The sequence below is a fragment of the Haliotis rufescens genome, unplaced genomic scaffold (assembly GCF_023055435.1).
Source record: "Haliotis rufescens isolate VD_foot unplaced genomic scaffold, xgHalRufe1.0.p SCAF_20, whole genome shotgun sequence".
NCBI classification, from domain to species: Eukaryota; Metazoa; Mollusca; class Gastropoda; order Lepetellida; family Haliotidae; genus Haliotis; species Haliotis rufescens.
The window spans coordinates 5,448,163-5,464,582 of NW_025963891.1; the positions used below are offsets into that span (position 1 = coordinate 5,448,163).

General features: G+C 40.2%; 1 protein-coding gene across 1 annotated transcript; it reads right to left on the reverse strand.

Annotated features, from left to right (window-relative positions):
- Positions 1–1,239: 1,239 nt before the first annotated feature.
- LOC124123413 (protein disulfide-isomerase 2-like) lies at positions 1,240–10,065 on the reverse strand. The gene is made up of 11 exons (XM_046486646.2): positions 9,817–10,065; positions 7,846–8,043; positions 7,174–7,307; positions 6,599–6,736; positions 5,753–5,857; positions 5,217–5,339; positions 4,381–4,581; positions 3,731–3,851; positions 3,393–3,571; positions 3,019–3,108; positions 1,240–2,029 (listed from the first exon to the last, which is right to left on the reverse strand). The coding sequence occupies exons 1-11, from the start codon at positions 9,956–9,958 to the stop codon at positions 1,964–1,966; spliced, it is 1,497 nt and encodes a 498-aa protein (XP_046342602.1). The 5' UTR covers positions 9,959–10,065; the 3' UTR covers positions 1,240–1,963.
- Between the last annotated feature and the right edge of the window lie 6,355 nt (positions 10,066–16,420).

The following is a 16,420-nucleotide window of genomic DNA, read 5'->3' on the forward strand; positions in this document are numbered from 1 at the left end:
CAGTTTTAACATGTCTGCATAACAACACATACAATATTCAGTTTTTAGTTGTACCATGGTTGCAGCATTCACCAGCATTTCACATGAATTAACCTTGACCTTGAAAGCACACTGGTTAAAACTATACAATATTTAAGGGAGTATCCCTTCATTTATGTGGGGGAGCGAGAGGGGATTTTTTGTTGAGACTTATCTATTATGTTCCCAGCTGTATCCAACAAACTATTTACTGAGCAGCATCGAACAATCTACAGTAATCTACGGTTATAACAAACACAGATATAACGAACTATTTTTTTGGTCCTGTCTATTTGCTGTATATATTCCATACATTTGCTTATAACGAATTAAAATTAGTGGTCCCTTTGAGTTCGTTATAACCGTAGTTTACTGTATTCATTTTCACTAGTAACACAATTTGTTTTTACACACACACACAAAAATTTAATTTTGCTTTACCACTGCCAACAAACTATTCATTTAATCTTCTCTTCCACCCCTATAAAAATTAAATGGATGCTCCCTTACTGAAAAGTCACAAGTACCTGAATTAAACTGTTGCCCCCGAGGTTCTGTCCAATCAAGGGAACTTTCAAGCCGTTTGCAGGCAACTTCAAATTATATTTTTCATGTAATCATGGGAACGTGCGATCCTTGCAAAAGTGTCATTTAACTTTGAGTCTTTGAACAGTTCTGGTACATCAGGAAACATGTCAGTTTAATGTGACAGAAAGCCCCAAACAGTCTGTGTTGTAAATGCTGAACATGACAGTGGAACCAACAGGTATAACAGACATGGGTCAAATCATGGTTTCTACAGTAGGTATGGTCACTTTTTCAAATGGTGTTTAACATTGCATTCAAGATTAATATGATTCACTGCACTTATAAGCTAAGTGAGTGAGCGAGCGTCTGCAGTTTTAACCTCAACACCCCACTCAGACACAGTATACTAGTACTGAGCCAGTCAGTCCTTGTTTTGTCCCCTTCATGATGAGCACCAGGCAGAGTGACAAGTACTATCATTTAAGGTCTTTTGGTATGACAGCCTTGGCCATCAAACCATCCATATATTGCAGACTTGAAGACAACTGAATTCTATCCCACCGAGGACTTCCAACATTCATGTGAACAACCAGCTTCAGCTGGATCTGTTGCATTTCCTTCTCCAAGATGTTGACTTAATGTGGCTTCAGGAAAGATGCTTGACGACCACATCGACAGAATACAACACACCTGTTAATTTATCTTTTTATTTCCATCTTAATTATACAAAAAGATGAGCATGTGTTAAATTTAAAGATGGATGGTTTATACAAATTGTATCGAGACCTACAGTTTTCAGATTTTCAAATAACTTATAAGGTATTATGACTTGATTTCACAAAGTAACTAACGAGACTTCGGTTAACTGGCACGATTCAACAAGGCTTTCATAAGAGACAAGAAAGGTACATTCCCAGACCTCTCCGAGAATCTAACAAAAATATTTACAAAGCCTTCCATGAGACAACATGGAATCTGTAACAAACTAAACGAGTAAAAGTCCTCTAAAACATAAGACAAACTATGATTTAATAGTTTTTGTAAAATATTCTTTTTGTGAGAAAGTCCTCCCTGATAACAGTCCCCTGGCATAATAAAACTTCACGACACTTCTCGGAAAAAAAACCGTTTAAGTTAAGGAATGTTCCTTAAATTCTAATTCACACATGGTAGACACTTTCACCCTTGCACCAACAACAGAGTTCGTAACTGGTCACAGACCGCCCGCCCGCACACAGTGCCATAATGGTGGCAGGGGCTCTTTACATAGATCGTGTACAATGCTGGAACCGCTGACACTGCAGCCATGGAGTAGATGATAATGGAAGATGATATTGATGGTATTTATGAGATGATATCTTAGCTAACGAGAGTAATTCCCCGCCACTGAGAATAATGAGCCTAACTTGCACACTGATTAAAGTTCGTCATGGTCCTGGTCCGCGCCTTCTTCTTCCTCCTCCTCCTCCTCCTCCTCAGCCTCCTGAAACAACAAAACAGCAATGACAACTCCACTCAGTTAGGGATAGACAAGACACGTCTACACTGCCTTCAGCATCAGTTCAGACACACCCAGAATGACACTCAACCCATGAAGACCCGCGTTAGAACAGGTCTTCAGCAACCCATGCTTGCTGTAAAAGTGGCTACTAACGGGATCGGGTGGTCAGGCTTGCTGACTTGGTTGATGTATGTCATCGTAGATAGATGCTCATGTCAATCACTGGATTGTGTGGTCAAGACTATTTACAGACCACCATCATATAGCTGGAATATTGCTGAGTGAGGCGTTAAACAACAAACAGAATGACACTCACACATAGTACCCATGTGCGATATTGAACCTGACTAAAGAACACTTTAACCCCTGTGCTACCCAACCGCCCCTTACACAAATTGATGACCAGGTGTAACTTTCTGTTGTGCACATATCCCAATGCAAATAAACATAAAATAACAAAACAGAATTCTCTTCAACATTGTAGTTTCTGCATTAATGGCATGATGCTATGAGTAAGTCAAGATATATGACATCAAGTTTGATGGGACTGATGTGTCTAGGGCTTGGACGAGTCCAAATTAACTATCCGGGTATCCACTCCCCCCCCTATTACCCGACCCTGGTACCCGCTGTAGGTCTCAAGAGATAGGTACAAAATGTCCGTTTTGGAAATGTTTGACTGTACTCATGACGAAATGTATTTAGATACACGTATAAACCGATCTGGTCATGCATACACTGAAGTTTTATCTTTATGCAAACGATATAAAGTCAGAAAGAATGTGAATATTAGTGACTTGTAGTGTAACCATAGAGTTCTAGATCATTTTTGCCATAAAGCAATATATCATGTGACTAACCATGGGTCCGGGTATTTCTATGGGTACCCAGGTCCTACTCAGTACCCACCCGACCCGAGTTACCCTTCCCAGCCTTAGATATGTCCATGTCTACCTGTGGATTTCACTTACCTCATCAGCAGGTCCAGCACCTTCCTTGCCACCACTTTCCAAAAACTTGCTGAAGCCTTCTAATGTTCGCTCTCCATTGTAATCAATTATCTGGAAAGTTATCAAAATAGTGTTGCAGATCACTTCAGTCACTACACAAGTTTACACAACTATTTTTTTTAAGTCAATGCTTACTTTACTCCGACAACCACAATGCCATATGCCCTAGTCATATCATATGCACTCAAAAACTGTTCATGTTTTATCATGCATATCACAAGAAACTCAATTAAAACTTCCATGAGTAGATACAAACGGAACACATTTCAAGACAAGTTATGTAACAACTGTAACATTAACATTTCAACGTATCACCTAAGGATCATGTGAGTTACCTTATCACTTCCAGCTGGGAAAAACTTTAATGTTGGGAAGCTCTGAATTTTTACATCTTCCAATTCATTCGCTGTAGAATCCATCTTGGCAACAACGACCTTGTCATTGTCCTTGAACTTTTCGCCGAGTTCGTCCCAGATGGGAGCAAGCTGCTTACAGTGTCCGCACCATGGAGCATCTGAAACAGTTGTCATTCCATCAATACTCGGACTAAATCAGGTCCAGGACAAAGCTATAAAGGTTAACACAATACAAATCTATCTAACAGGGCACATCAGGAGAAGATAGCTCAAGTCCAACAAGAACATTAAGCACTGCAATGGCATATCATACTTACAAAATTCAACAAAAACATCCTTTTCTTGGTTACGTGCAACTTCTGCAAAGTTCTTGCCGACAAGAACCTTAACTGGCTTGGCATCCCAGTCTGCTGGAATTTCCTCGGACATCAGATGTGGCTGAAATAAACCAGTTATCTCAATAAGACCCTTCAGTTGGACATGCTTGAAACTGGATTCAAACCCACAATCATAGATTTCTTAACGTTTATGGGACGGAACTCAGCAGAGCATATTTATCTCAAACCTAAGTCAATCTTAATAACCAGAGTTTCAGATAGAATATTTAATAACTGGATACACTTATGTTGTTGCAACTAACTCATCATGGGAAAATGATCAATGTATACACTCGATTTTTCATGACTATAGTTAATCTGTGACATGACAGTTAAACTATAGTCATAAAATAATCGGGTTTGTTTAACTTCTTTTGAGTAGTACATCATCCACATATGTATCTTTACACTAACACAATAAAGATCCAACTGAGATTGGTTCAATACAATTCCCTATAGTTTTATAAAATATAACTTGTGTTGTGGGGAAAGTGTTTCATTCTACTTTTTTCTTCTTTGACCAATCTAAGCACAAAGTATGAAATTATACCTAAAACATATCACAATACTTAAACACATTTTTCTAGTACCTTCAATTTTCCATCAACAAATGACTGGACAAATGATCGAACTGATTCCTCGGAAATTTCATCCGATTGGGGTCTGAATTTTGTCATATCTTCCTTGAGTGAGATGAGGCGGATTGCGGGTGTCTCTTCCTTCTTCAGACCGAAGAACTCCAGGATCCTGGCGTTGTCCTCGGTCGCTGTGTCAATGGTGATGAACAGTACCTGCCATCAAGGATACAACATTTCAGTATCGGTTTAACGTGTGTCACATGGCAATCAAAGGCGAGATGAGTGAGTCAGTGAGCTGTTTATGTAGCTTTCAGCAATATTCCAGCAATATCATGGCAGGGGACACCAGAAATGGGCTTCACACATTGCAACCATGGGGGAAAATCAAACCCGGGCATTCAGTGAAGATTCAGTGAAGATCCAGGTAGAATAGGTCTTTAGCAACCCATGCTTGCCGTAAAAGGCGACTACGCTTGTCGTAAGAGGCGGCCAACAGGATCGGGTTGTCAGGCTCGCTGACTTGGTTGATGCATGTCATTCTATCCCAATTGTGTGGATCGATGCTCATGATGACAATCACTGGATTGTCTGGTCCAGACTTGATTATTTACAGACCGCTGTCATATAGTTGGAATATTGCTGAGTGCAGCGTTAAACAACAAACAAACTTCAAAGTTGTTTCACTCATATAGACCCCTGCATGCCACGGAAAGCAAAGAACTAACAACTGCAAACAAACAGTTTGGGGTTAATACCTCCTCTTTTGAATTATGCAATCTTTGACAATTTCATGGTGTATGATCTAACTAAACATGTTTTTTAATACCCCCTCAATAATATGATCTCACCTTTCCCTTGAAGTCCTTGGCAACAGACTTGAAAATTTCAACCTTCTCATCGAAGCCTTCTCCTTTATCCATGAACAGCAGAATGTGGTTCTTCACTTCCCCGCCGAAAATCTTCTGGGCAGACTGGAATTGACAATAAAGATCTGGTCTGACATTTCTCAGATACCATGTGTTAAGCTGAATCAAGGGCTCCCCAGGGACTTAGCTAGACACCATTCACCCTGAAATGGTGTTACAAACAAAGTTGTTATCCATAAAGTTTCATTTCTTTATGTGACCAAGCGTTCCAGTAAGCAAAACTAAAACATGTCAATCAGAACCTCAGTGTTCAAACCTGAAGGTACCACAACATGACAAGTCTATGTGTCCATGCCAATGAAATAGTTCTTTAAATCAAAGACTTGCTGTCGCATTTAAAAACAAATACTACAAGAATTTAAATGACCATAACTAAGAAAATCAGCCTCTCAGTCAACCCCCACTACGGCGAAGTTCACTATCTGGGTATGGGAAGCTTAACATGCATGTCAACTCACCTCCTGGGTAAATTCCACAACCAGCGGTAAACGGTTTCCAGAAATAAATGCTGCAATATCATCAGCCTTGAAGTCACCATCAAAGACATTCTTGCCTTCATCAAACTGAAAAAGGTAAAACAAAAAAAACAGATTAGATGTTGCATTGCATATGCTCAAAACTAGTGTACAATGTACAGTAAATCACTGAAGAGTTTTTAAATCATGTTCAAGGATCAACAAAAGAAAACTGGAAAAGAGTTTTCAAATTGTGTTTAAAGATTCAGTCCCTGCATGAATAATGCACAACATTCAGAGTTAGATCAAGCTTGCCCAAATCTCATTACACTCCGATCTATAACTCCGAGGATACCCCTCTGCATGAAGAGCCGAGGACACTTCAATAGGATCAGCCAATCAGTGTTGAGACTATTCAATTCTTGGTACGAGTGAGTGAAGCATTTAGACAAGCTTATCTGATTTCGGTATCTCGAACAAATATAATCAGGGATTTCTGAATGCCAAACAATAACACCACTCCACCGTATTGTATAAGATATTTTATACACCCTGTTTCCGAGCTTCACTGCTTCTACACCCAAACAGGAGTACCATCTGAGGAATATTTGTGGTATGTTTGGTTTTTAATGAAAAAACGTGAAATTTCCAAATCTTATCATTTTAGGACATCTGCTTAACTCAACAACCCAAGCATCGTTCTTTTCAATGCAGGTTCATCTGACACTACCATCTATGGAGGCATCTTCAGTTATTTAGGCAGAGGTATCGCATCAAAGTAAGAAACCTGATTCTCATCCATGGGATCTTGATTGAAGATGGTTTGGAGAAAGGCTAATGTCACTGTACCTTCTTGAACAGAATGATGGAGTCCTTGTCAACTTTGTTATCCTTGAAAACAGCATCCTCGGAGGTGATTCCGAAAGGAATGTCGTCAATACCGCCGGCAGCCTCAAGGAAAGCCTTTGCAGCATCCGACTCCTCATCCTGGGGAAGAGAAATTAAAACAATGAAGCCAATAAAATATGAGCATGGTCCGTTCATAACATCTCGGCAATATCCCAACAAGCAACAAGAATGGCATCAGTCATTACAACCAAACGGGGAAATCAAACCAGGGTCTTTACTGAGTGAGTTGGGTTTAACATTGCTTTGAACAGTATTCCAGTTATGTGGTGCCTTAGAAGACTGGGCAATCCGTTCTCTCGGGCCATTAGTGAGCAAACACTTAAACCACAAGACTACTCTACCCCCATGAACATTACAACAAAAATATTATGTAATCTGATCAGCTCAGTATTCATTACTTCACATAAATCACACATTCATGATACACAAACATCAAATTATTGCCCACATGTTTAACATCCCTGGTACACTGTAGTGAACAGTGAGAACTAATTGTCATCTCTAGAATATCCCACCTTGAAAAATCCAACAACGGCGACCTCTGATGCCTCAATGAATGTCTTGCTCTCATCGGCTGTCTTAAGTGGGGTGGCTGGTGGGCCGGTCTTCTTCTTCAGCCAGTTCACAATATCGACTGCTGTTCTTCCTCCTGGAGGATTCAAAAGTTTGTCAGAAAATAGTATCTGTTTGTTGCTTAACGCCGCACTCAGCAATATTTCAGCTGTATGACGGTGGTCTGTAAGTAATTGAGTCTGGACCAGACATTCCAGTGATTGATATCTTGAGCATCGATCCAAGTAATTGGGATAATCAAGTCAGCAAGCTGACCACCCAATCCCCTCAGTTGCCTCTTAAAGCTTAGTGCATATAGCTGCTTGTGCCAGTCCGGACTAATGTCGATTTCATAGTGCTAGCCTACTTAGATACCAAGCCGCAGTTTAACATGAATACCCACTCACAGTATTACTGATTGAGCCGACCAGTCCTTGTTTTAGCCCCTTAATGCCAAGTGCCAGGCATGGTAACAAGTACCATCTTTTAACGTCTTTAAGTATGGCGCGGCCAGGGGTCAAACCCCGGACCTTCAGCTCTCTGGGCTGACGCTCTACCATGAGACCACAGAGGTGGTTCAATATTCCCATCAGAAGTGAAGCCCACCATGTTCCTATTTGATCCAAAATACATACCAGCATATTCAGAAGCCTTTCCTTTACGCATGAACTTGATGGTGGGGTAGCCACGGACCTCATACTTCTCAGCCAGGCTACTTTCAACTGTGGCATCAACTTTACCAAGTTTAATTCCAGAGCCTTCACTGGCGAGAGTCTGGGCAGCCTTTGCATACTCTGGGGCGAGCGCCTTGCAATGTCCGCACCATGGGGCATCTGAAATAGGGGTCACTCATTGAAGCTTCTAAAACAGTATAAATACATCAACATATGTCCATATCCCAGGGTTTGAGAGACGAAGACAACAGATGAGGTGTAATGGGGTTCACCATCATGATCAAGATTATTGCACTTATACAGCGATGTGCATGTGTGGCTGCTTGTACTAGTCAGGACTTATGCTGGTTGTGTTGCACTAGCCCACTAGCCCATGCAACTCATATACATTATTCTGAGCCAGCCAGTCCTTGTTTTATCCATTTAATGCAGAGTGCTACGTAAGGCAACCAAGAAGTACCATCTTTTAACATCTTTTGGTATGATCTTTGTTTAACACCGCACTCGGCAATATTCCAGGTATAAAGGCTGTCTGTGAACATTACCAAATAATCTGGACCAGAAAATCCAGTGATTGGCATCATGAGCATCGATCCACACAATTGGGATATTACGGCAAGCAAGGGTTGCTGAATACCTTTTCCAACCCGGATCTTCACGAGTGCTTTTGTTATGACACGGCCAGGGATTGAACCATAGGCCTAGACCACAAAGGAAATCTTGAAGACAACAGAACCAAGTGAATCCAATTCCATCTTTAAAAATACTACTAATTACAAGACATGACATCAGTACAATACACATCAAACAGCCCCTCAACTTTACTGTAATATACTCAACCAAGATCATCACATTCTATTTATTTTATGACTAGATCAATGCACCAGCTGAGATATGTCAATACCAGATCAATAAAGTGGAAAGATCCTGTCGTGTTCTCTTTCTACACCCCATACCCACACAATAAACCACTGCAACCTGTACATTCCGCAAAAAGCCATTTACTGCTGTCTTCTGAAAATGTGTAAAATATGGATAATCCCTAACACAGGCAATGAAGAGACAATGCCAACTACCATGGCATTCTACACATACCCGCGCAAAGAGAATACCCAAGTTAGTGCCAAGCGTCAGGCAGGGAAAGAACAAGTACCATCTTTTGGTATTAGACAGGGGCTCGCACCACCAACCTTTAAATTGATCTCCAGGCCCTATCAACTTGACCATTAAGGTAGTCAAGTCATGACAATTATATTGAATTTATTCATCTGTAGTTAAAAAAACCAAGAGCTAATGTGGCCAAAGTGCCGATTAGGATTCTGCACAGCCTGTAAATGAACATCATAAATGCACGAACATAGGTGCTTTGGATTTCACTTTCATAACACAATCGCAGTTACCTAACAGTTCCTACCTATGGTATGGGCGCCATAACAAAAATGGTTTTAACTCAAATTTGTAGAAATGAAATCGCTTCTTAACTGTTGTCAACATTCGTTGGGACACATTTGTTCGTTTTAAGGCAGGGTAATCGTGTCAACTTGGCCACACCTCCAAGGTACCCAGGTGAGCGTGGCTGCACACGTGTAGTGTTCAATCAATACACACATCCCAGAAAACGCTGTGTTCACGTGTGTGTATTTAAACGAGGTCTCAAGTGGTGAATACGACTTCAGACACGATCAAAACTGGTTGAATCCAACCATATGGTAGATTACCACAGCCCCGACTAAAACGGTCAGCGAGTTCAAGGACGGGAACCTGTTGACTCGCCTGAGATAACGCGCAGGTATTCCTGAAGTTTAAATAAAATCCTGTCATGAAGGTCAAGAGAAACAAAATGTAGGAAATGTTGCTGGTAATTTCGCTTCATTGTCAACATACGCCCTCCAATGAGCTGGTATTATAAGATACACTGGGGTCTATACTCACAAAATTCCACTAAAACGAATTCGTTGTCGGTGACAGCTCCATCAAAATTGTCTTTTGTTAGCACCAACACGCCATCCTCTTCAACAATATCTGCTGTAGAATAGGCAACAAGGCCCAGTAATAAAATAACTAACGTATTCATGTCGTGGAAGCTTGCACTAAGGCGAGGAGAGGTCTGAGAACTGCACCGTTGTCAACTGTTATATCGACTCTTCTCAACGTGGCACCGGCGAGTTCCGGGCTAAATGTATAATCCGGGACGACTCGCGTGTTGTTAGCTGATTGGCTAAAAATGAAGCACGTGACCCAAACGAAGCATGGATAAGCAAATTATTGTTGTTGAATGACAAATATGGCTTTCGTATAATGAAAAAAATGACACTGACAAGCATGACTTGTTTATCACTCTACAGACCAGAACTTATCCCATTTTGTTTACCTGTTTTACATCCATAAATTATTTATTGATCCATTCGTTCAAAGACAATGGTTACGTTTAGTCACCAACGAGTAATAAAAGTCAACTTATTATCACTGTAGACAGTAGAATTAATAAATTGTTTTAAGTTTTTATGTTACATGAACAAACAACGTTTCTGTCTGGATACCATGAATAAATAAAATGTGTTTATTTTTTTAATAGGTGTAATACATTCAAATAAATAAATCGCAAGTGATTCCATATGGCATTTAATTGGCAAATCGCACAAATCAGTTCAATCACTAAGCTAAAATACTGATTATTTTTTTATTGTTTACACATATAAATATGCATGCATAACTGATTAAATCTTAATGTGGTAATGTATATTTCATATATATTTTATTGATATATTTTATTGATGCGTTTAATAGCTATATCAGTGTTCCATATGTCACACGTGCTCACTGTAAACTCGTTGTTTGACTAACCTATAGACTTTGAAGTCTTTCATGACATAATACATTTTCTCTCTTCTGAAACAACACATTTCTGATGCTGATTTCATTCAGATAGCTAGACGTGCTTTGCAATATTCTAGTCTGGTTTTGACAAAAAACAAAATGAAGATATTACTCAAGTCTGTCTCAGTCTCTGAACCATATTATTTTCCCGTCCCTTACAGTAGGGCTGTGGCCTAAATGAAGTAAGTCTAGATTCTTCAATGCACCTCCCATCTCACTGGGACTCCTTTTAACTTTTAATGTTGTTGCTTCTTGCTATAAAAAATATATCTTTTCAGAGACTAAGCGTTAGACTAACATTCCGTAGTCATGGTGCTGGAACTCGCTATGTACAATATATGGTAGATACGGACAGGTTTAACAAGGTTAGTGAAGACTTATAAAGTATACACCCATGTTTGACGGTGGCTAAAAATGAAGCAACCATGAAACCCAATGTTCAAGTGTATGCTTTATTTTGTCCGACAGCATAGTATAAGGAAACAGAGACTGCTCCAGTCTAATATATGTGGAGAGAGAGAGAGAGAGAGAGAGAGAGAGAGAGAGAGAGAGAGAGAGAGAGAGAGAGAGGTCCTTGATCACATTCTTTTCAATGAAAAAATGCCTGAGTGTGAAAGTAATTCATAAAGATCAGTATCTAATATTGTCGCTAGTATTTTTCAATACAATATTTCATTACTTTAAACAATATGTTGTAATATATCATAACGCATATAATTAACTTCTGTTTACTAATAATACCTATCCCAGGATGTGACACGGCACACAGAAGGTGGGAAAGGCCACATCTTGCAGATCTGTCACGTCATCAAAATGACAGATTAGCCGCATATAAAGCAATCACTGTGTTGATGGTTAACCCCCTCAGCGTGGCGACACCCCCGCAGGGTATATTAGTGACGTGGCAAGGGTTATTACTAGCTTGCGGACACAGATGGGGGATCAGGAAGATTGAATGGGATAGCAATTATACACGTGTCAGTTGCATTTATTGTACCTTGACTTTATCGGATCAGTTCGGACCTATATTAACGTTATTCCCCGATACACACGCGCGCCTTGATTTGTGTAGAGCTGTTTTCTGCATAAAGATAAAGATTAATCTTTATGCAGAAAATACAGTTTTTGCCCCTCAGGAATAATATTCGTTATCTCTATGGTCCTAAGGTTTTCGTTAAGATCAAAGGACAACTCCGCTATCCTGAGGATTAATATTTACTTTATGATTATTTTAAAGCTTTTTTCCACGTGCTATCATAATAAGACTATGGGATGGAATGATCGGGTATTGTACAAAACCTAATTACTTCCTGATTCGGGGCGGTAGACTAGTGGTTAAAGCGTTCGCTCGTCACGCCGAAGACACGGGTTAGATTCCCGACATTAGTGGGGCGGTTAAGGCTAAAATTGTGCACTTTGGGTTAAAAGCACCAAACTTGGCACACTTATACATTGAACCATTCAAACATTTTTGGATATGGATCCACCTCAGCAGAGCCCCCTGGTGGTAGAAAATCCAAGATGGCCGCCAACATGGCTGAACTCTCTAATGGTATCAATATATACTCAATATATCATACTTATTTGATCCATTTATACATATATCCACACTAATGCATGCGGAATGAATTGCAGCAGATCTGTATATAATTCAAATATAGTTTGCAGCGCCCCCTGGTGGTAGAAATTCCAAGATGGCCGCCAGCATGGCTGAAATCTCTTATGATATCAATCTATACTGAACACATCATAGTTATCTGGCCAATTTATACAAATTATCATTGTAATGTATTTAGGAGTAATCACAACAATCATGTATATAATTCAAACCTAGTTTGCAGCACCCCCTTGTGGTGATGACAGTCCAAGATGGCCGCCGACATGGTTGAAATCTCTAATGACTTTAGTCTATACTCGTTTATCATAAATGTAATGTATGATAAATAATGTATTTAGGGGTAATCACAACAGTGCTTTATATAATTCAAATCTGGTATGCAGCGCCCCCTGCATGGTGATGACGAATATCCAAGATGGCCTCCAATATGTCTTAGTTTTCAGAAATTGTCTATTTCTACAGCTGATATAGATATCATTTGATATCATTGGACTAAGGATAAGTTGATAAGTTTTGATATGATGAAACATTTTGAAGTGACATTGTATCAATTAATATGCATCGCCTATGATCTATTCTCGACATATTATTTTATAAATTGTCTACTGAGAAATGTTCCACCTAGTTTATATCAGATCACCCCAAAACCACTCATCTGGGAATGGATCCATATCTTAAAAACAGGAATGTATGTAAAAGTATTACTGACATTTTTGCCATGAACCTTTGACATTAACTTACTTCCTACTTAAGTAGGACCAGGAATATCAGTTCAATGTATGTGTTTACGGGTCCATAATTCACTTACAGTGAACACTTTCCTTCAAAGTATCACACAGCACTGTACTCAAAACAGGCAGTGTGAAGTTTACAAAGGCTTGCAAGACTTCTCACAGGTGTAGTGTTAGTTTATAACACGTCCATTTGGGTATCCATATTTTACTGCATGTCCTCTCCCAACCCCTGACTACAAGATTCTGTAGTGTGGGACGTTTGTCAAGCACCTGTCCCCATATATGCATTGGTGCTTTCTCAGAGCTGCTTCTTTGGGTTGAAATGTCAATTGTCTGAGATCTTCATGAACAGAGATTTTGCCTTTCATTGACCTTCCAAATAAACCAGTGAGAACGACAAACCGCTCAAGAATCTGCATTGTGTTGTCAGAGATATCTGCTGATGATGGGAAAGCATTGGTGACTTCAGGAAATACTTGACACGTATTCCAAGCATATGAACCGGTGAAGGCATGAACTAGTGACAATGTCTTTGAATTCTGTGGGCCCCTAGAAGAAAACTCTCGGCTGTTTCAGTCAATCCACTGCACCTCCATCTCCTTGCATACGGCTATTGAATTGTTCATGTGTCTGACCTTGTGCCACACAAGAGAATGTCCGTTTAGTCTTGTGTGTCATGAATCCACCGGAAAAATATTCGAGGTACAGCGGTGATCGTGCTCTACTGTAAGAGGGACATATCTGTGAAATGCAAGCCATTAATATAACAGCGATGCTGCAAACTTTGGGAAATCTGCTTTTTTAATTGCACCCACCAGGGACAATATGCAAAGTTCTTGTTCAAGAACAAGGGGCCAGTAGTGAAACGGGCTGAGCAGCTTACTTCGGTGCACACCAGTTTCTGAAAGGATCTTCTGTGTTCGCTTCTGTTTCCTTATATCGCACATATGTCTGATGTTGGTAAGGTGGGTACACATGATGAAGGAATCAGTAAATCTGCCTGAGGCAATTCCAGCAGCACAGATTGCAGTTTTCCATCTACTTCCTTCGGGACAGTTTCTGAGAATCTTGTAAGCAACTATTTCAATATGCAAATCTACCAAACATGATAAGGAAGTTCATCATATAATTCAGGACAGTTCCATTGGATTGTTTTAGCAAGTGTGTATAGTGGTTCATCCAAGGCAAGCACATGCATCTGATCAGGATTCAAATGCTCAATACCCTTTTTTACCACATTAATTGAATGCTGTATCATAGCAACATAGTGTGCACATTCTAGAACACTGGCATATGCGCAATTGGTTTTGGAGGCTATGTTTGTCTTGTTTTCCCAGTACATCCTTCATGTGATATGACCAGTTTTACTCATGGTCAGGCATTGTGTTAACACTATCTACATCCTGGGTGAAAGGTCCTTTTAATTGAAGCACATAATTACCCATCTTGCTAAAACAGGATTGGGGTACATTAGTATATACTATGGGCTGTTTGGAAATGGTTTTCCTTGTTTGTGTGCTTTCTTCAGCCAAAAGAACAACATGTGATGTTCCTTCCTCTTCAGCTGTTGGACGCTGCTGCAATAGTGAAATGTTGGTACCATGAAGTGAATTTGTTGCTGTTGTAAAACAGGGATTATGATAGATGTTATCTTTTGAGAATGTTGGTGGGTATACCACACCTTCGTCTTCATAAACACCACAAACTGTGCTATATCTCTTCAAATACACCATATTTTGACATGTGTCAACAAGATCACGTTTTCTTGTTTAATACCAAGTAAACTGGGACTTGTATTTCTCGGTCCCAGTGGTGTCTTTGTGTTGATGAGCTGGTCACCTAGATTTCACGCATTGAAGACAAGATGTTCTGAAATACAGTAAACTACGTTTATAACGAACACGCTTATAACGAACTGGCGGATATAACGATCTGGTTTTATTGGTCCAAGTCATTCGCTGTATATATGGTGTATATATGTTTATAACGAACTACGGTTACAACAAAATAAAATTGGTGGTCCTTTTGAGTTCGTTATAACCGTAGTTTACTGTAGTTTGGAATGCTTGAAGATTGTTTTTTTCATACCTGGTCCTACAAATTTCATACTGACTAGAGCTTTCAAAAAGGCAGGTACATACTGTTTATGGCAGTCAGAAGGAAATGTTCCTCTGAAAGTTGGCGAAGCCTTACATTCAAAGGCAGGACACAAGACTGAGGGTTTCAATTTCTATATGTTACTTGCATTCTGATTGGCTGAATTACATCAAAGTCCATCAAAGTTGTGATGAAGAACAGGATCGGTTACTATTCCATTGAAGTCCGTCAAACACTATGCGTTTTTAACGGCATGTTACAATATCAAAAACGTTGTCTAAATGGACTTTGACCAAGTGTTTTTTAATCAAAGTTTTTCATAGTGTAACGGGGACTTAACGGGGGCTTAATTATGCAGTTTATACAAAGTATTGGAAGCAATTTGATGCCATCTCTCCGAGGCAAGAGAATTGAAGAACTGAGTGAGTTTGGTTTAACGCCGCTTTTAACAGTATTCATGTTATATCACGGCCTGTCAGCTTAATGTGGGAGGAAAGCCCGAAGTGATGCAGGTCTCAGACGTTTACCACTTCGGTGAAACCCAGGAGCACGGGTATGGCGCTGACAAACCTAGAAACATAATCGGGGCGAACCGGGATTAGAAAACCCACAATCATAGGTTTCTAGCGTTTTCTTACCCAAGGGACGCAACTCTGCACAGCGAATCGCGGCGCCTTAGACGACTGGGCCACCCGTGCCCCCTTAAAGAATTGAAGAACAGTGTAATAGGGAATGGATACACATCACCACCTTTTTTACCACCAAAAAATGGGGTAACTGTGAGAAACTGCTTCGTTCAAAACATATAAAGCACACACTGTATCATTAGCTGTATCATCAGCTGTATCATTAGCTGTAGCATCAGCTGGAAGACGGAAATGGTAAAGAACTGGGTGGGGGTGCAGATTGGCTTAATGTAACAATCCATGCAAAACTAAGCGCATTTTGACTATGGTGAAAATTTAGTCAGAATGCGACCTACAGGAAAAGCTTCTCCAACATCACGCTGACCCCGCCCCACCACACACATATGCCCCGCCCCACCACACACATACCCCACCCCACCACACACATATACCCCGCCCCACCACACACACATACCCCACCCCACCACACATATATACCCCGCCCTACCACACACATACCCCGCCCCACCAAACACATACCCCGTCCCACCACACACATACCCCACCCCACCACACATATATAC

Coding starts and splice junctions, on each gene's coding strand:
- LOC124123413 (XM_046486646.2), bottom strand. CDS start 9,958: ATGAATACGTTAGTTATTTTATTACTGGGCCTTGTTGCCTATTCTACA. Junction 5,858..6,598: donor CCATCATTCTGTTCAAGAAG/GTACAGTGACAT, acceptor TACCTTTTTCAG/TTTGATGAAGGCAAGAATGT. Junction 2,030..3,018: donor GTGCTGGACCTGCTGATGAG/GTAAGTGAAATC, acceptor TTGTTGTTTCAG/GAGGCTGAGGAGGAGGAGGA.